This window comes from Lynx rufus, unplaced genomic scaffold (genome assembly GCF_022079265.1).
Source record: "Lynx rufus isolate CCGP_SWC_20201006 ecotype Redwood Valley unplaced genomic scaffold, mLynRuf1.p SCAF_9, whole genome shotgun sequence".
In the NCBI taxonomy this organism is placed as follows: domain Eukaryota; kingdom Metazoa; phylum Chordata; class Mammalia; order Carnivora; family Felidae; genus Lynx; species Lynx rufus.
The window spans coordinates 96,778,005-96,799,279 of record NW_025814897.1 but is presented as its reverse complement, the minus strand read 5'-3'; the positions used below and the strand labels follow the sequence as shown (position 1 = coordinate 96,799,279).

General features: G+C 42.6%; 1 protein-coding gene across 1 annotated transcript in view; it reads right to left on the bottom strand.

The window, feature by feature from the left end:
• Positions 1 to 21,275, bottom strand: part of EXT2 (exostosin glycosyltransferase 2) — a 147,355-nt gene that overhangs the window by 64,086 nt on the left and 61,994 nt on the right. Inside the window, exon 8 of the mRNA XM_047070230.1 lies at positions 10,811 to 10,942. Within this exon, the coding sequence (XP_046926186.1) occupies positions 10,811 to 10,942 (132 nt within the window). The remainder of the gene's footprint in view (positions 1 to 10,810; positions 10,943 to 21,275) is intronic.

Genomic DNA, 21,275 nt, shown 5'->3' with positions numbered 1-21,275 from the left:
TCAAATGCTTTTTCTGCATCGATTGACAGGATCATATGGTTCTTTTCTTTTCTTTTATTAATGTGATGTATCACATTGATTGATTTGTGAATGTTGAACCAGGCTTGCAGCCCAGGAATGAATCCCACTTGATCATGGTGAATAATTCTTTTTATATGCTGTTGAATTTGATTTGCTAGTATTTTATTGAGAATTTTTGCATCCATATTCATCAGGGATATTGGCCTGTAGTTTTCCTTTTTGCTGGGTCTCTGTCTGGTTTATGATCCAACGAAATGGAAAAAGATATTTGCAAATGACCTATCGAACAAAGGGCTAGTATACAAAATCTATAAAGAACTCACCAAACTCCACACCCAAAAAACAAATAATCCAGTGAAGAAATGGGCAGAAAAGATGAATAGATACTTCTCTAAAGAAGACATCCAGATGGCCAATAAGCACATGAAAAGATGCTCAACGTCACTCCTCATCAGGGCAATACAAATCAAAACCACACTGAGATACCACCTCACGCCAGTCAGAGCAGCTAAAATGAAGAAATCAGGAGACTATAGATGCTGGAGAGGATGTGGAGAAATGGGAAACCTTTTGCACTGTTGGTGGGAATGCAAACTGGTGCAGCTGCTCTGGAAAACAGTGTGGAGGTTCCTCAAAAAGTTAAAAATAGATCTAGCCTATGACCCAGCAATAGCACTGCTAGGAATTTACCCAAGGGATACAGGAGTGCTGATGCATAGGGGCAGCACTTGTACCCCAATGTTTACAGCAACACTTTTAACAATAGCCAAATTATAAAGAGCCTAAATGTCCATCAACTGATGAATGGATAAAGAAATTGTGGCTTATATACACAATGGAATACTATATATGTTTTCACTCTTATGTGGATCCTGAGAAACTTAACAGAAGACCATGGTGGGGGGGGGGGGGTGGGAGGGAAAAAAAAAAGTTAGAGAGGGAGGGAGCCAAACCATAAGAGACTCTTAAAACCTGAGAACAGGGGCGCCTGGGTGGCGCAGTCGGTTAAGCGTCCGACTTCAGCCAGGTCACGATCTCGCGGTCCGTGAGTTCGAGCCCCGCGTCAGGCTCTGGGCTGATGGCTCCGAGCCTGGAGCCTGTTTCCGGTTCTGTGTCTCCCTCTCTCTCTCTGCCCCTCCCCCGTTCATGCTCTGTCTCTCTCTGTCCCAAAAATAAATAAACGTTGAAAAAAAAAAATTAAAAAAAAAAAAAAAAAAAACCTGAGAACAATCTGAGGGTTGATGGGGGGTGGGAGGGAGGGGAGGATGGGTGATGGGTATCGAGTAGGGCACCTGTTGGGATGAGCACTGGGTGTTGTATGGAAACCAATTTGACAATAAATTTCATATTTAAAAAAAAACAAAGAACTGAAAGAGGAATTCAAAGGACACAAACAATACAAGGAGCTAAGAAAAAAACAAAATCACAGTATCTTCAGAGAAGAAAGTACTGTATCCTTGTAACAATAGGAAGCTACAGAAAAAGATTAATTAGAAATCAAGAAAAACTTAGAAATTAAAAGCGAACAAAATTTTAAAAATCAAAAGAAAGGTTAGAAGATAAAATTGTGAAAATATCTAAGAAACTAAAACAAAAAGATCATTGAAATAAAAAGAGATGATAAACAGGACAGAAATGATAAGGAAAACAAGGCTCAATCTAACACATTCATCATTTAGGTAACAGAAGTTCCATAAAGAGGAAAAAAGAGGAAAACATGGGAAGAAAAGAATTGGACATATAAAACACAAAACAAAAATTTCTCAGAATTGGACATGAATTTCCAATTAAAAGAGCCCAAATCAGTGTCCACTGAACAAAAAAACCACTCATACCAAGGCATATCATAAAATTGGAGAACACAGAATTTCCCAGGACAAAAATGTCACATAAAAGGATCAGGAATTAGAATGACATCTCACTTTCTGAAATTAAAATGGGAAACTTCGAGGACAATGGAACCATCCTTTCAAAATTCAGAAGAAAACCCACCTCAACCAGAAGTCCACACCAGTCCAATTATTAATCAAATGTGAAATAGAATAAATACACTTTCAGACATGCAAATTTATCTCCCAATGGTCTCTCCTCTTCCAGAAACTGTTGGAAAAAATAAACCAAAAAAAAAAAAAAAAAGAGGAAGATGTTAGACCTTGGAAATAAAGAATCCAACAAAGGAGAGAAAAAAAAAATTCCCAGAATCATAGTGAACTTAAAATTTAGAATGACTGCTGCATAGGAAACTCCAGGAGCAATCAATCCAGACTGAAGCTTAAGATGAATCACTATAGGAGAAAAGGGAGGGGGTGGGAGGAAGGCAGAGAGAGAAAAAAAAAAGAAAATAAGAAAGAAGGAGACAAACGGAAAGAAAAAAAAAGTAAGAAAAATTTTTTTATGCTTGACCATTTTCCTCTTTTGTTGGAGAACTGAGTAAAAAATCAATTAGTGATAGGAACATTTAAAACTAAGAGGAGGGGCACCTGGGTGGCTCAGTTGGTTAAGTGTCCGGCTTCAGCTCAGGTCATGATCTCGCGGTTTTTGAGTTCAAGCCCCACATCGGGCTCTGTGCTGACAGCCCTGAGCCTGGAGCCTGCTTGGGATTCTGTGTCTCCCTCTCTCTCTGCCCCTCCCCCACTTGTGCTCTGTCTCTCTTTGTCTCTCAAAAATGAATAAATGTAATAAAAAAATAAATAAATAAAAAATAAAAATAATAAAACTAGGAGGAGAAAAAAAAAGAGGCAGTTATTAACTCCCTGGAAAATAAAAAGTTGTGCACGAAAAAAAGCATAATCCATGGTTTACTCTTGGTTCAATTAAAAACAGTATTTATGGGGCGCCTGGGTGGCTCAGTCGGTGAAGCGCCCGACTTCGGCTCAGGTCATGATCTCGCGGTCCGTGAGTTCGAGCCCCACGTCGGGCTCTGTGCTGACCGCTCAGAGCCTGGAGCCTGTTTTAGATTCTGTGTCTCCCTCTCTCTGACCCTCCCCCATTCATGCTCTGTCTCTCTCTGTCTCAAAAATAAATAAACGTTAAAAAAAAATTAAAAACAGTATTTATATAGTCCTAATAATGCATACAATAAATACTGCTTTAATGAAAAATGGTGATAAAGCCCTAGTGGTAAGATGGGAAAAGTGAAATGTGTAAAGAAAGAGGAGAGAACAAGAGACGAAGTCCTGACCCAAAGGTAGTAAAAATATAATGTCTATGATTGAGAAATTAAAAAAAACAGCACTGTAAGCATTTTGGGGGAGATAGGAAGATTAAATCCCAGAGGAAAGCTGAGAGTTGAGAGCAGTTGCCCCTTGGGACAAACTGAGTTGCCTCAATTTTAGTTATATGCTTTATTTTACTATTTTAATTTTTAAACCATACATCTTGGTGGCAGTGCAAACTGGTGCAGCCACTCTGGAAAACAGTATGGAGGCTCCTCAAAAAGTTAAAAATAGAACTACCCTATGTCCCAGCAATTGCACTACTAGGCATCTATCCAAAGGATACAAAAACACTGATTCGGAGGGGCACATGCACCCCAATATTTACAGCAGTGCCATCAAAAATAGCCAAATCATGGAAAGAGCCCAAATGTCCATCAACTGATGAATGGATAACAATATGGTATGTGTGTATAATGGAATATGTATAATGGAATATTCCTCAGTAATCAAAAAGAATGAAATCTTGCCATTTACAACAACGTGGATGGCACTAGAGTGTATTATGCGAAGCGAAATAAGTAAAAAAAGAAGACAAATATATGATTTCACTCATATGTCGAATTTAAGAAACAGATGAACACAGGGCAAGGGAAGGAAAAACAAGATAAAAACAGGGAGGCAAACCATAAGAGGCTCTTAAATACAGAGAACAAACTGAGGGTTGCTGGAGGGCAGGTGGGTGGGGGGATGGGCTAAATGCCTGATGGGCAATGGTGTTATATGTAAGTGATGAATCAGTAAATTCTACTCCTGAAACCAATAATACACTATATGTTAACTAACTTGAATTTAAAGTAAGAAAAAAAAAAGTAAAATAAAGAAATATAGTTGAGATAAAAAAAAAAAAAGAAAACCAAACATCAACAATCAACCTCTCATTCAAGCAATGGGGAAATTTTTCTACTCTGCAGCTGTAACAACCCACTTATTAAGAAATTACACTCAAATATTCATTAATTGGGAGGCATGTAACTACCAAAGGATAGTAGAAATGAAAACAAAACAAAAACAAAATCATTATCCTGATGTTATAATACCCAGCAACTCTAGTTTCCTGGTAACTTCTGCTGCTGAATCATTTAAGCAGACATCAAGAGAGAACTAAAGTGGCCCCCCAAAAAGGGGAAAGGGAATCTGTGCTAATAACTGATCGCTAGGACATGTGCCAAGGATGACCGTGCCAAAACATTCAGTATGTTCTTAATCTGCTGTCAGATCAAGCTTCCACGGACTCTGAAAAACCATTCCAGTCACCGCCCTCCCACCAGCTGTGTGATGTAAAGAAGCAGTCAGGTTTGGATTCATGAAAGCAAGAGCCAGAAAAATGGACTCTACGAAGGCAATGGAGGTAGGACTGCATCCAGGGAAACGGTGTGAGTCGATTCACCCACCACCACCACTGCGGCTGCCATACAGGTGCGTGCTCCACACGTATACAAGCCTCTATTAGGAAGGATCTAGGGTGTTCATGCAAAAGACCTAACTGACACAATCATCTTAGCCACATCCCCAGGCTCATCTCTTCAGATTGCTTACACGTCCTCTCCGTCTGGATCCGGCTTGCGACCTCATCTTTCCCATCTTTACCTGACCATCAGCCAAGTTCTTTGCTTGGCGCCCCAGATTAAGCTCTTGGGACCTTATGCATCTGTCCATCACAGACATAACTCGGCTTTCTTTATTCCCTGGCTACTGATGATCTGAGACTTTCTAGCTTGTTTCCATGGAAGTCACTACAGATACGAAACAGCTCAGTGGCAAAGTCTACACACAGGAAGGTTTGAATCCCTAGTAGTGTACTGGACCCCTTGTGCAACTGTGATCCTACAAATGTGATACCTCTAAAAACAAGACTTCAAAAAACCTACGTGTACTTAAAAATTCAAGCTTAAATTTCTAAATTCCATGCATACTTTAGTCCATATCTAGGCAGTGGGAGGAAGGAGGGGGAGAATAAGCCAAGGAGGCCTCCTGGGGGCAGGGTAGGCTTTCAAATTCCAGAGAAACATTCCACAACCTGGAAGTTCAAGGGCACTGAGCAGAGTTAAACAGACTGTTAACATCATATCTCTTCAACTCAGAGCTCTGTTTCATGCATGTGAGCTGGTGCTTCTTCAGCCTGCAGAGTGATTTACTGCTTGGTAGCGTTTATAGCGGAGTGATATTTTCAACTGCTCGTACAACCACAACATTGGTGAGTGGGGGCTGCAGCCTGGACATCTCAGTGCAGCCAGCCCGGACGACTTCATGTGGCTGAGACAGATGCGGTCTGAACTGTCTCTGGATGCTTCGGATCCAGGCCCAGGGAGTCCAGAGGAGGCACTGGATAGGACAGGGAGAGCCTTCCTCTCCAGTGGGTGAGTCAGGACACACACGGTGCGTCACCTCCACATTAAAGTGGGGTCCCTCGACTAGCAATATCAACACCATCCGGAAACTTGCTAGAGATGCCAAGTTCCAGGACCCCGCCCAGACCTACTCAATCTGTCACTTGGGCTAGAGTGGCAGCAGTCTGTGTTTTAGAAGAAGCTTTCTAGGAGAAAGACCGCACTCACCTCCTTAAGGCCTTACGGGGCGACGGCAGGCTCTGCCATCTTTTAGCCACAACTCTGATTCCTGCTCCTCAAGGGCGACAAGTACCAAGCAAGGACTCTGATGCACAACCCCCCTCTGCCGGTCCCTTGCTGAGGCTCGGACACGAAGCTCGTAGAAGTCCAGCCAAGCACATGATCCTCATCTGAAGTCTTGCTCGCAGCTAAGTCGCCCCTCTGGCTAGATTTCACAGGAAAAAGCTCTTGTTTTTCAACCTCACTCTTACGCTGGATACAATAATCCATTTGAAGTCATTTTCGTATTTTTCTCATCAATTTTTGTCAAAGGCCATGGGACTGTAGCTAGCTCTCCTTTCTGCTCTAGGGCCAGTAGAGCCAGTGCGGAAGAGGGGATAACCTGCGGTCTCTCTATTAGCGTTTCCTAGGATGGCAAATTTGAAAAACACGAAGTGTCTGTCTAAAGGGACTGGGTAAGTAAGGTTATGACTTACTGATAAAGGTGAGGTACAGTCTTTCAAGTCACGTCGTAGAAACATGACCTAGGAAAATATTGCACTCTCGAACATGACTTGAGGGCCATAATATTTTGAATTTTTAAAAAACTGTCACCGAGAGGATATGGTTTTGGTCACACATGTCAGAAACCCAAAATTCAGTTGTTGGCCGATTGCGTCCCCAGAGCACATGGAATGCTCACTTGCTGGTCTCTGTCTGCCAGACATGCTCACATTTGGCAAAGAACCAGAGTTAAGGCAGGAGAAGGTGTCTGAGGAGCACCACCCCCCCACCCCGCCCCTCCACTCCACAGGCGAGGCCCAGATGTACGGATGAGGCCTGCCACAGGCAAGACCAGAAATGACACTAATGTTACAAGTGATGCAGGTGTGGAGCATTTGGGGAGATGATAAAGTTTTGCTGATATCTGCAAAAAAGGGAAGAAAGATTGAAAAAGCATATGGAAAGACCAAAAAGGCAGGGAAATACAGTCAGCCTTGCCATGAGGAGCTAAGAAAATTATTGGTAAAATAAAACTTGTTGTGCTCTCGTAAGGAAGCTTAACTTGGTGAGAAATTCCTTCCAAAGAGGAGAATAAAAACAAAGTGCCAATCTCTCCAAACCAGATACATCTGCTGCTTTAAAGTTATGCTCAAGAATTATTTTGTCAAACTTGTTCAAGTTTCGAGAGTGTGGCACAACCTGGATAATATAACGTACCTCCTACCTAGCTAAAGATAAAAGTGGCAAATGTGTCATCTGGTGACAGAAACACTTGGTTTCTACAAGGCCACCCCTCGCTATCTTTATCTCACACACACACACACACACACACACACACACACACAGGTGGTTGTTGTTGTTGTTGTTTACATTAAACTGAGGCAGTAACATCTGGCAAAACAGGACTCTGCTCTCACTCTTTCCTCTCTGGCCTGAGCAAGTTCAGTGCATGGCTGGCTGGAGGCCCTGACAGCATATCTTTGAAAACACCAGACCATCCCTTGATTTACTGACCAAGATGCACACCTCCTCCCACCTCGTGGTGTCTGATATTATAAATTTGATGGAATCTAGACAGGAGACTCCCCTGCAGGTTGGGCTCATAGAAATCACATCTAGAGTAGGTTAAATATTTCCAAAGGGGAGGGGAAAAGTTAGCTATAAATAAATCAGTACTACTCAGACCTCCTGTCAGTTGCCTTTGCTGAAAATGCAGAAATGTACAACCCACTGCTTTAAATCAGGGCTCTCATCACCTGAGCTCCTGGAAATGTGGTGAGCACTAAATTCCCCTAAAAAGAACTGTTTAAGAAGTAAAAAAAAAAAAAAAAATTGATCATATTTTCCAGTTGCATATCCAGATTTAAGCTTTTTATACTTACATTCTTTCCCAAATTGACAGTCCAGCACTATGACCATTTTGTCCTCCATTAAAACACAAGTTATTTCAAAACTACAAATTTTCATGTACTACTTTCCCCTGGCCCAATAGTCTTATGAAAAACAGAGAATCAAAATTCCAACCATTTATTCTCATTGGACTTTTCTTAGAGTTTTAGATTAAAAGTACAGAAATAAAGTCCCACTCTTTCCACACCTTCTGGTTGGGTCATGACACCCCACCTGTATGATTCTCCTGTAGAGGAACAGGGTGGTATTCTTCGTCTCAAGCTGATGCCATTGAGTTGGAATAGAAATGTTTCAGCCCAGAGGAGGCCCAATGGCACCTACAAAACTCCATAAGAATTCAAGATCATCAGAAGACCTGGGTTCTCACTTGTTTATGCAACTTGCCAATTATATGACCCCAGCCAAGTCATTACGCATTGTGACATTCATTATGTCCACTTAATAGAAGGGAAAGAATGTATCACTTTTCCCATCTTCTCAACAGGGTTTACGTCAAATGAAACAATGGATGTCACATCAGCATGTGAGTAAGCCCTAGATGGCTCATGTCCTGGGATCCCAATGTCCCTCCTTTCCTCCCTCCCTCCTTTATACATCAAGGGCCTCCTGTCTGAATTAACTTGTCCTAGGTATTACAAGAAATACCAAGATAACTCAGAAATTCCGTTAAGAAGCTTAAAACTCTATGGGGAATTATGCTTCTATGCGTGTTAAGAGGCAGGAAAGAAATACAGAAATATGCTCTAAGAGTTACAAGGAGGAAAGATTACTTTCTATTTAAGGGGTCTAGGAAAACCTCATGGAGGGAGAGGTATATGAGCAGGTCACTGAAATTTGGATAAAATTTGGACATTTGGAGGTAATGGTGGAGAAAGGCATCTCAAAGGCACAAAGAAGGAAAAGCACGGATCATACACAAGAAGGACAAGGTTGTGTTGGCAGAAACCCAGAACTCCCTAAAGGGGAACAGAAGGGAATAAAACCGGAAAGGCAGGCTGGAGCCAGACTGGAAGGCCCTGCAGTCAGACTGAGTTTGGACTCGAGTAGCACGCTTGCCCGCAACCTCCATGTGCCCACACTCCCTATCTGGATAAAATACCCCGTATGCCTCACTCTCCCTAACTGCTCTCACTCACCAGCCAGTTAGCATAGCCAGTTCTTCCTGTGGTCCCTCAAACTGCCCCCTACTAATTCTCACCTGGATTCCTTAAATAGGCCCCTGCCTCTGCTCTCAGCCCGTCCCACTGTGAGGGATCCATTCTCCACACTGATGTCTGATTGGCCCAAAATACAATCTCCCCACTTAACTTCCCAGCTTAAATAACCCACAGATAACAGGCCAACACCTCCAAGACATTTGAGGTGTTCTGTGACTGGGGCCCTCTCCAGGCTTCGTCTTTGGCCTCTCCCTTGTGAGCCTCTGCCAGTCCTGCCACACTGACCTCCTTGCAGACCCAACCAGAAGTTCCTTAAACCCACACGTTCTCCAGCGCCTCTGAACCTCTGGATCTGCTGTTCCTTCTGCATGGGACCAATATCCCCCCTTTCTTGGACTAGATAACACCTCCTTTCTCTTTTAACACTCAGCTCATCAATTAGCATTGTGCTGAATGTACTAGCCAACGTGTTTAGATAAAAAAAAATAGTAATAACCATAAAAGGTTTAAGTATTAGGAAAAAGAGGGAAAGTCAGCATTTGCACATATGATTGCAGATTTAGAAAACAAGAGAATCAACTAAATAAAAGTGAAAAAATTGTAGAACTCAGTAAAAGAATACTTAACAAAATTTATATAAAAAAACAATAATGTGTCTTTATACAATGGTAACTAGTTAGAAACTATAATATCAGAAAGTATTCCTTTATAGAGAATAAGAAAGGTAAAATTAGAAAAAATTAATCAGGAATTGTGAAGAACTGATATAAAGAAAACTTTAAAATTCTGGGGCGCCTGGGTGGCTCAGTTGGTTAAGCATCCAACTTCGGCTCAGGTCACAATCTCATGGTTCACGAGTTCGAGCCCTGCATCAGGCTCTGCGCTGACAGCTCAGAGCCTGGAGCCTGCTTTGGATTCTGTGTCTCCCTCTCTCTCTGCCCCTCCCCACTCATACTCTGTCTCTGTCTCTGTCTCTCTCTCTCAAAAATAAATAAAACACTTAAAAAAATTTTTTTAAAGAAAACTTTAAAATTCAACTAGAAAGATAAATCTTGCTTCCAGATAGCAAGACCCATTGCGGTGTAAACTCCCCAAAGGCATGGATCTTCTCTGCTTTGTTCACTGATACACTTCAAGTACCAAGAACACTGTTTAGAAGGTAGAAGGTAGTGGGCACTCAGTAAATACCTACTGAATGAATAAATGCCTAAAACAATCTAAAAATTCCATGTGACCAACAAAACACAAACAGGATTTGTATTTATATTCTGGGAGAAACTAACAGAGATATCAACCTTCCACTTGAAAAATACACACATGTAAGATCATTTTTTACCTAGCAGATGAGCACAGATTCAAGCATTCAGGGTTACGGAAGGCAGGGAGAGCCCAAATAACCAAAATGTTGTCGGTAGTAGTATTAATTGGTATGGTCTTTTGAAAGGACAATCGTGAGCAAGTTTTGACTGTGGCAATCCATAATGTCTCTAGATTGCTTTTGCTGATTATTTTCCTCACACAGTGATGGCAGTGCTGATTGAAATCATCCATGCAAAGCACTTAGCACTGTCCCTGGCAGAGACTAAGCATTCAAAATATAAGCTATTATTATTATGCTGCCTATAGAATCTTTTCAAGAGTTCTATGCACTACAACTGCAAAAGTCATCGGGAAGCGTTTGATTTCCAACAAGAGCCAGGCCTCTCCATTTACCTCTGCAATAAATAAGCACACCGTCTTCCTAACCACATTGAAAACAAACTAGAAGCTGCTGCTTCTGTATTTTTGACTTTTGTTATCATTTCAGAATTAAGCTGACTTTGTCAGACCCCAAGCACAGCCTCATCTTAGATAGCTAGAATTTAAATAATCTTTACAAACTCAGGACGTCTTTCTTTGTCCCGTCTTGACATCTGGACCATGGCTGACATGGTTAGCAGCGGAATTCACTCACCACAGTGGGGGGGTCATTCCATTCTTCATAGGAGAGGGCAGCATATGGATATATGCGGTCATTGATGATCTGCAGAGTGGCCAGGGCAATGGCTTTAATTGACTGGAAGTACGCTTCCCAGAACCACCGTGCCTGTAAAGAAAACAACACTGAATTAAGTAAGCAAGCGAGACAGAGTGAAGAAGTAGATGCTCCATCACAGCCACCTCTGGGTCTGGGTAATTCCTTTATTCCCAAAGGGAAAGAGCCTACAGCAAACGTTCCCTGCTGTTCAAGCCAGCTGCAGCAGAATAGTGCTGGAATAGTTTATCAAATACAGTCAAAACAGTGTAAGCAAGTGAAGTGCACATTGGATTCAATCTGAATATAAGAGAAACTATGTCCGATGATAGCAACACATTATAGCAGAACAAGTTATAGTCCTTTTTTAGATAAAGTGTACAAACCTTAAAGTTTACAATTCAATGATTTTTTAGGTACGTACATACTCTTATAACTACTACCCATATAAAGGTATAGAACATTCCAGCAACCCCAGAAGATTCCCTCATCCTTCCCAGGCACTTTCTCAATCATCCGAGAGTAATCATTATTCTGATTTCTATTGTGCCTGCTACTGAACTTCATACAAATGGAATCAAAACAGTACTTATTCTCTTGTGCCTGGTTTCTTTTGTCAACAGTTAGAACATTTAAGTCAGATTTTGCTGCCAAGGTTATGCTGGCCTCATAAAATGTTGAAAGTGTTCCTTCTTTTTCTATTCCCTGAGAAATTTAATGCAAGGTTGGCATTATTTCTTTCTTGAAAGGTTTAGAAGAATTCACCTAAAAGCCATCTGGGCTAGGTGTTTTTTGGTGTGTGAAGGTTTTAAATCATGATTAGTCCTCTTTCATCCACACAGGATTATGCGTATTTTAGTGAGTGTCGGCTTCAAAAGTAGTATTTTTCAAGAAATGTGTTCATCTCAGTTGTTAAATTTATTGCACTAAATCTATTCAATGCGTTGTAGAATTTGCAGTAATATACCACTTTTCATTCCTCATGTTGATAATCTGTGTCTTCTCTTTGCATTTCCTCTTACCAGAGGTTTATCAACTTTATTAATCTCTTCAAAAAAACCAATGTTTGGTTTTGCTGATTTTCTTTATCATACTTTTTTTTTCTTATCTTTCTATCTTGTCTGCTATTATTTTTATTCCCTTTCTTCTATTTGGGGGGACTTTAATTCATCTTGCATTTAGCTTCTTTTTTAAATTTTTTAAAATATTTTTTTTAATTTTTTTATTTTTTTAAATGTTTATTTTTGAGAGAGAGAGAAAGAGAGCACAAGCACGAGCAGGGGAGGGGCACAGAGAGAGAGGGAGACACAGAATCTGAAGCTGGCTCCAGGCTCCAAGCTGTCAGAGAAGAGCCCGATGTGGGGCTTGAACTCACGGACTGCGAGATCATGACCAGAGACGAAGTCAGATGCTTAACCGGCTGAGCCACCCAGGTGCCCTGCATTTAGCTTGAGATTGAAGTTTAGATTGCTGATTTTAATCTTTATTCATTTCTAATATATGCATTTAAAGCTATAAATGTACCTCTACGCCATTATTTTAAATGCATCCTACAAAATTGTATGTCATTTTCATTATAGTTTAGGTAAAAAAAAAAAAATGAACTTTTTAGAAGTATACCGTTTAATCTCCAAACATTTTGGGATTTTCTATTTATCTTTCTGTTACTGACTTCTACTTTGATTGCACTATAGTCTGAGAGCATGTGTTATTTCAAAACTTTGCCCTCTGTCTTCAGCTTACAATAGTTCGCCTATGATGTACCTAGGTGTGGTTCATGGTATTAACCCCACTGAGGTTAGAGCTTCTTCACCCTGTGGTGTGATGTCTTTCACTAGTTTTAGAAAAACCTTAGCCAATATTTCTTTAAATATTGGTTCTATCACTCTCTTCTAGGACTCCAGATACATGGACAGAAATGTCTTCACCATGCCCCATAGGTTTCTTATTCTCTTTTCTGTGCTGCAATCTGGGTATTTTCTGCTAATTTTTCTCCTGGTCTAATAATCCTCTGTCCTGTGTGTGTGTGTGTGTGTGTGTGTCTATACTGCTATCATACCCATATATTCACTTCTCCATTTAGTTCATATGTTTTTCAGTTACAGAATTTCCATTCGACTTTTTAAAAAGTAGATTTCATATCTTTGTTGCAATTCTCTTATTTTATTGAGCATAGTTCCTGATTGGTAACCCCAACATCTGAATCACCTGTGGGTCTCTGTCTACTATCTGTATTTACTCTTCGTTTTGGTCATCTGGTTTCCATTCCCAATGTACCTCTTAATTTTTTATTGGACACCAAACATTCTGTATTAAAAACTGTAGCGGTTCTGGATGTACCAAATTATCTTCCTCCCAAGAATGTAACATTTCTTCTGGAGGGCACAGCGAAGGCAGTCAGCCCACTTTAATCCTATCAGTGGGTGACTTTACCTTTTGTTGGGGCTAACTTTTCTTGGCTTTCCCTTTCTCTTGTAGTGGGGCCCTCTGGGGCCTTCAAGTAAAGCCTGGAGTGTCCACCAGGTCCCCTGTATCCTGGCAGCCTGGGATACCAAGCTCCATCTCACCAGTACTATATACGGTGGCTGGGATGTTTGCACAGCTTGTCAGGCTCCCAGATGCTTCTTTCTGCAGGGATTCTTACAGTCTTGCTCTGCTCACCTCAGGAGTTGGCAAACACTTCAAGGGAAGGCCACATGCCCAATTTTTGCTTACTTCCTGCGGTTCCCGTCTTCCAGGGATTTTGTCCTTCATGTCCCCGACACTTTGGGGTACCCCTAATTCCAACCTCTCGGCCCTAGGGGGCTGCTGCTTTCTGCTCAGACTCCAGATGTACAGACTGTGAATTAGAAAGTGCCCTCAGGGAAAAAGCTCAAGGGAACATGCCGCCCAGCGTGAGTCCCTTCCTCCAGGAGCCACAGTCCCTCAAGAATTGACTGTGCTGATGGCTCTCCAATGCCTCTCAACTGTTGCTCTATCTATTTTAATAAGCTTTGATACTTCTTTTTCTTTTCCTAGGAGGAGGGTTACTCTAATACTAGCTACTCTGTCACAGCCCAGTGTGGCTTTTTGAAAGAAGACAGTTTTCTCGTCCAAGCAGAGTTCAGATTCAGTCCCCAAGAAAGCAAGACGCCGGTCTACGTGACCTGTCCGGCTTCATTCAGACTTGTGATTCCACTCGGAATCAGAGGCCATGAGGAGTTCTGCAAGAGAGGGGACATTTGAAAATGGGACAAGAGAAATTCGAAATACAACTAAAACAGGTAGAAGAAAAAGATACTTTCTAGTCTACACCTGCTGACTTTTGTTCTGTTTCCCGGTAAGTGCTCCAATAATTAAGGAAAGTATATGATGACTACTCTCTCCACTAAGTATAAGAATGAAGCAAAGCCTCACAAAGAGAATTTCTGTTACTCAAAGAGAAGCTGACACAGGTTTAGCTACCAAGGGCACCTGGCTTATGCTGTCCTGTAGTCTGCCATCTGGGTAAGCCTCGTGGCTGGCTGGCTGGCTGCCACTGCTTCTTAGATATACCCTACTCACTCCAATTTCATTCCTGCTTAGTCATGTTACTGCTGTCCTGCCCATCATCCAGTCAAAATATTTACATTTTATGAGACCTGAAAGAATCCACCTTCCCTGGGAAACCTTCACTGATCACCCCAAACACCAACAATCTCTCCTTACCATGAAATCCCACAGCACTTACAGCCGTTACCTTACAGGTTGTTTCTGCTATGTTCTATTCTAGAATGGTCTTCCTGTTATTTCAGATGACAGCTTTTCTCTCCCCAGCTAGACTATGAGTTCCTTGTAGGTGTGAGGATGTCTGACCTGCTGCAAAGCACTTTGGTAGGCATGATCTCATTTGCTGTTTATAACCAGCATGTCACTTATCTGTGGCAGTTTCCTCTTCTATGTGAGGAAACCAAGATCCAAAAATGTTAAGTGGTAGAGTCACAACTCAAGCCCAGGGCTTTTCCCACCCTGTCCTAGAGTATAAGGAGTACCAGCCACACTAAGTTTTAGGAGACGATCCTTTCTCAAGAAACTGAAAGGTGTGAAAATTCACTACGAAGCATGAGCCCACACAAAAACACACACATCTTAAATATTCACCTCCTTTTCTACCCCAACAAGTCCATTATGTATTCTTTCATTTTAAATCGCACTCAAACCACACTCAAACGTAAGCATTCCAAAGCTTTATGTTCCCATTCAATCACAGTGGAGACGGTAGCCTTTGGGATTTATAGGAAACAATGATCGGTAACAGATCCATCTAGCATACCAGCCAAAGGCACAACCATAGGACAAAGCTTCTAATTTAAGATGTCTCAAATCATCTCGTCCTGTCCACCAAATTGTAGTTCACTCGGAAAGGAAGCAAGCTTTGCACATAATCATAGCTCAAGTGTCTCAGCCTGAGGATAAGTGAACTTCTCAGGCTTAATTATTTCTGCAGGACCTCGGTAACACCTTGTAGTATTTAGAAGGCATTATAATTTATGGCCCCTCCAGGACTCAGTATCAGCCACTTGTCAGCAGAGGGGAAGGAGTTTTCAACTATGCTGGCAATGCTCCCATTCAGTAAGCAAATGCTTATTATGTTTTGGTTTCCTTTTTTCCCCCAAAACAGGGGCCACATTTATCACTACCCGAAAAGTTAAATGAGGGTCTCTTCAGCATCTATGCAAATTTCTCAGTCACTTAAGCCGTGGGAGCTGCACAGTTGGAAGAGTTAAGTCACAGAGGCACTGGTCACACCAACGTAATCTCGGACAAACCATCTAACCTTTCTTAATTATACATATGCCTCCGTAATTTTATAAAACATGCAGATTTCAAAGCATAAGAACTACAAAGTTCTTACGACGCTTCCAATCCTGAGAATTACAAAGTTCCTACAGATCTGGAATTGGGCCCACTTAAAACTATCATAAGTATCAAATTAAAATTGCTACCTCGGTTTATACATCAGCTAAATGTGATTAGTTGCTTTGATTTTCAGTAACATAAAGCCACCAGGATGAGCAATAACCAGTGTTTAAAGGAAGCCAGTGCAGCACTGTTGAAAAGCCATGGCTATGAGCACAATTCAAGTTACTTAACCTCCGGTTTTTCTGCATCCGTAAGACAGAAAGCATACCACCTAGGTCAGGAAGCCGTAAAGATTCGATGATGTTTACAAAGCTCCTCACTGGGTACTAGTGCAGAACAGACAATTGGAAACTGTTGGCTCTGTCCTCAACACTCCCACCCGTCCTGTTCCCTCAGGGTCTTTGTCACTTACATTAGAATACATTCCACACCGTTTTGGAGTGAGAACGCGGGGAGGGGAAGAGGAGTGACAGAACGGGACCCCAGTGTCACACTCCACTCATCTCAATTCTTGAAGGCAGTGAAGAAATCCAACATATCAGAGAGTCAGAAATAATAAAAACACATCACATGGGAGTGACAGAACTTTATACTGAAAAGTACAGCCATTAACACGTCCCTTCTAGCTTAACCTCCAAGCTTCCAAGGAAGAAGATGGTCCTTCTCCAGAAACTGGGAGAGAGGGAACACATCCGGCTTTGCTCACCACGAAGTCCCCACCTTCGGCACGGTGCCTGTCAAAGAGGAGGCAGGCACACACTTGCCGGAAGACTGAACCCACCTGGCACCAACCCTCAGAGGCCCGAGGCAGCATGGGGACTACAGGTACCTCGTGGAAATCTCCAAACCTTGTAAGTGCCAAGCCATCGTTTAATAAGAATGATCACATCTTGTATACAGAATTTTAAAAGGTGAGACATGGGGGATGTGGATTTGAGGGAAAAGAAGGCAAATCCATTCCTAGCTGGGACATCAAGGCAGAAACAGGACTAACAGTGTCCCACACATTATGCTTAGACTATATAGACTAGGTATAGACCGTGAGGGAGATAAACAGTTTTAAAACTATGTCATGTAGGGGCGCCTGGGTAGCTCAGTCAGTTAAATGACCGACTTCAGCTCAGGTCATGATCTCACAGTTTGTGAATTCGTGCCTCGCATCAGGCTCTGCGCTGACAGCTTAGTGCCTGGAGCCTGCTTCGGATTCGGTGTCTCCCTCTCTCTACCTCTCCCACTCGCCGGCTCATGCTCTGTCTCTCTCAAAAATAAATAAACATTAAAAAATTTTTTTTTTTTTTTTAAAAACTATGCCATGTAAGTTTGCTACCTAGGAGTGGTCGGGATAGCTAACTGTGCAAGGTTTATGTAGAAGAACCCCTCAATTACCCCAAAGTGGTCCAAGAGCATCTTCACCCCAAAAGTACAACAATGGCTCTCAGTGCCTTCTCAGTAACCAGCCAACTCTGAACGGTCCTTCTCATCAGAACCTCCAGAATGTGACCCATGTTGATGGCTTCGTTCTAGTATACTGGAGTTTTCTAATGAAAACCACACGCACACAAAACAAACAACAAATCAGCCGGTTATGCTTCTGTCCCAAATTCCAAGTGATAATGCTGTCCAAACACCCAACAACAGCAGGTACCTATGGATCAGAACTTGTCCGGATACTGCTCTATTCCCCTGCCCCCAATCCAGTGGGTGCTCACAACATAAAGTATTTGCTTCCGTGTAAGAGGCAGAAAGCCACAAGAACACAGACTCCACCATAACAGTGAGAAAACACAACCAATAACCCACCAACATCATAACTTGTTTTAGGCCCGTCAGAGGGCTGTGGTCATAAGGCAATCAGGGAATTCGGATTTCAAAGGGTGACAAGCTCCTCTAGGAAAGATGGGACAAATTATTCCAGCTTCGGAAGATCACAGAAGGTAGAGATGCTGCAGTAAAAGCCACCAAAGAAAACAGCTAAAGTATTAACGAATTCTTAAAAAGTGTCGGCTAGCAGGACTGCTGGGAAGCTCTAGGCACAAGGGGAGTCAGCAATCCCTTGCAAGCTCTTTCCTGCTGGATGTTCCTGAGAAGGACTGCGGCCGGGAAGGAAATCAAAGAGAGGCCGCCCCAGTGGCACACAGGCACACACTCTGCCCATTTCCTGGACTTCTTTCCATCCAAAGCAAAGCCTTAAAGGGCTGGGGGAGGAGCAGGAAGCCCTCCCATACTCAAGATACAATCACAGACGTACTGGCTGTGGGGCAGGTGTGGAAAGGCAGCCAGCCACCGGGGCTGGGTAGGAACCCTTTCAGCTCCCTCCAGACCACCACTGAGGGAGAGGGCAAAGCAGAAGCCTCGGCCCCCACGGGAGGGGTAGGAAACTCTCCCTAACCCGAGACCTCTCCCAGGTACGGAAGAAAATAGGGCTTCCAAAGGGAGGAGGAGCAGAACCTGAGAAGCCCCACCTCTAACACCCTGGCAAACGTGTCTGCTCAAGACTACCGCTGGACCGGGAGAAGGGAGAATCCCACCGTCCCCACCGTTAGCCCAGCACCACATACAAGCAACGGGAGTCCGTCGCTGAGGGCACAGGCAGGCGGGGCCTGCTCAAAGCAGAGGGTGAGGCTAACTCTGAGGAAAACCTCAGTACACTGGCCCACACTGAGAACAAGGCAGCGGCTGGCCACCGGCAACATCTGAAGTCCAGGTGTGTGAAGGCGAGCCAGGCAGCAGAAAACCCAAACGCGGCCTGTGACACACTAGGCCCGTCAGCCTCGTGCCCATTTCTGAATACGACGTCTACTTTAGGGTGTTTTTACTACACAGTATCCATCATCCAATCAAAATTTACCAGAAAACAACCCACTGTCATGATATAAAGCTGCCAATAGAACCAGACCAAAGATGACCAAGCTGTTGTGGAATTATTACACAAGAACTTTAAGATAACTACAATTAATATGTTACAGAATCTGGGGAAGAAGGGAGACAAGTTGCGTCAGCAGACGGGAATATTCAATAGAGAGACGGAAACTATACAAAAATGACCAAATGAAAGGCCAGAAGTAAAAATGTAGTATAAATGAAGAATTCCTTCAACCAGCTTATCAGCCCGCTGGAAACAGGAGGGGAAAAGAACAGCGAACTTGAAAATGGAGAATTATCCAAACTGAAATGCACAGAAGAAAAGGTGTGGAAGAAAACAGAGATCCAAGAACTGCAGGATGGTATTGAATGTTCTGTCATGCCAGTTATTGGAGCTCTAGGAGATGGGGTGGAAAACCAGGAAACAGATGTATTCATTTAAATGATTTTCCAAAATGGATGAAAAACAACAACACACAGGCTCAAGAAGCTCAGAGAACCCAAACATTAAATAAAGCATTCACCTTCTCCCTCAAAAAGCTGAAGGAACAGCCGTACCGTTAACGGTGCGAAAGCACGTCTGCCTCTGAGCACGCAGGACATTCAAGAGATCTGAGCCACGGGAGATTCTCTCAGCGCGCTAACGCCGACGGAACCGTTCCTTTCCGGTGAAGGGCTGCAAGGTATTTTCACGCCCCACACATTAATTTCTCAAAGCTGTGTCTGAAGATGAATCTCAGAACTGCCAAAGGGATTCCAAGTCTTTCCAAACACAGGGACCAAAGGCTCACTATCTCCTTTTCGTTTGTTTGCTGCGACAAAACGGACCCCACGCGCGTTCCTGCCTTTCCCAAGCCTCCTGGGCAGCACGCTCAGGGTTACACGGGTTCTTTCCCTCACTGCCTTACAGGAGAGGTGACAGCGCTGGAGCAGGGGGCCCTTCCTGGACAACCGTGTCACATCCTAGAAGCAGCAGAGACAGGCTCAGGTCGTCTCTACCTGACAGCTAAAAACTCAGCGGTGATGTCAAATGATAACCCAAGCATCCTGATTTCTAGTTGACAATTACTGTCAGCAGGACTACTTTTGTTTTTCCTTTTGCTTACTCTCTCTGTTTATAAACATAAGAGTTACATGAAAAGAATATCAACCGGGGCGCCTGGGTGGCTCAGTCGGTTAAGCATCTGACTTCGGCTCAGGTCATGATCTTGCGGTTTGTGAGTTCGAGCCCCGCGTTGGGCTCTGTGCTGACAGCCTGAAGCCTGCTTCAGATTCTGTGTCTCCCTCTCTCTCTGCCCCTCCCCTGCTCATGGTCTGTCTCTGTCTCTCAATAATAAATAAATGTTAAAAAAAAAAAAAAAAAAAAAATATATATATATATATATATATATATATATATATCAGCCAAACCCCTCAGAGGCACTTCTCCTGGACTGAAGGTTTTTCTAGAGCAGAGAAAGTTCACAAACAGGTAGTACACCTTCACTCAATGATTAAACAAACAATAATAAATAGAATTTACTTTCTTTAAAATAAAAAGAAATTTCTGGGGTGCCTAGTGGCTCAGTTAGTTAAGTGTCCGACTTTGGCTCAGGTCATGATCTCATGGTTCATGGGTTTGAGCCCCGCATCGTGCCGACAGCTCAGAGCCTGGAGCCTGCTTTGGATTCTGTCTCCCTCTCTCTCTGCCCCTCCCCCACTCACACTCTGTCTCTCTCTCTCAAAAATAAACATTAAAAAAAATTCTAATAAAAAAATAATATAAAATTTCTTAAGAAAAGGATTAATATACCTAGGATTTATCAGCACTCCATTTTTTCCTTCACTTAAAATATTTACTCTGTTAATTTCACTGCATTTAGGATAATTTACAACATAAAATACAAGAGTGTTTTTTTCACTCCCTTGTTCATGAGCTGCTGTATTTGCCCTCTCCAGATGCATCCTCCACCTGAAAGTCCAATACCTCTGGGACACTCTTCCGCCATCCAGTGAAGTTTCCTAGTCCCCTCATCTCAATTACCTGAACACAGCACCATAGGAACCCACGTCTATCATGCTCACAAAAGCACAGACATCTGTTTACGTAACAGCATCAGAAGTCATTCTGCGGTTTTTTGGTAGGTGTAAATCCTTTTTTGTTTCTTTACCATGCCAAGTGGTAACTGCTTTCTTTTTAACTTTATTCTGAAATAATTTGAGACCTCAAGAAACAATGGTAGTACAGAGGGTTCCCAAACATCCCTGACTCAGGCTCCCCTTTCGTTAACATGTTGCTTCACCATGGCACAATGATCAAAACTAAGAAGTTAACATGTAGTTAATTCCATTCACTAGACTTTTTCTTTATGGATTTCCCCAGTTTTCCCTTAAGGTCCTTTTCTGTTCCAGGATCTAGTCCAGGAGGCCTCATTGCATTTAGTTGTCATGTCTCCTTAGTTTCCTCCAATCTGAGAAAGTTTCTCAGTCTTTCCTGGTCTTTCACGACCTTGACAGTTTTGAATAGTACTCGTCAAGCATTTTGTAGAATGTCCCTCAGTTTGGGTCAGTCCGATGTTTTCTAATCATGAGACTGAGGTTATGGATTTTGGAGGATGCTCCAGAGGTGATATGCCCTTCTTCTCACATCGTATCAAGGGACATACGCTATCAACATGACTTA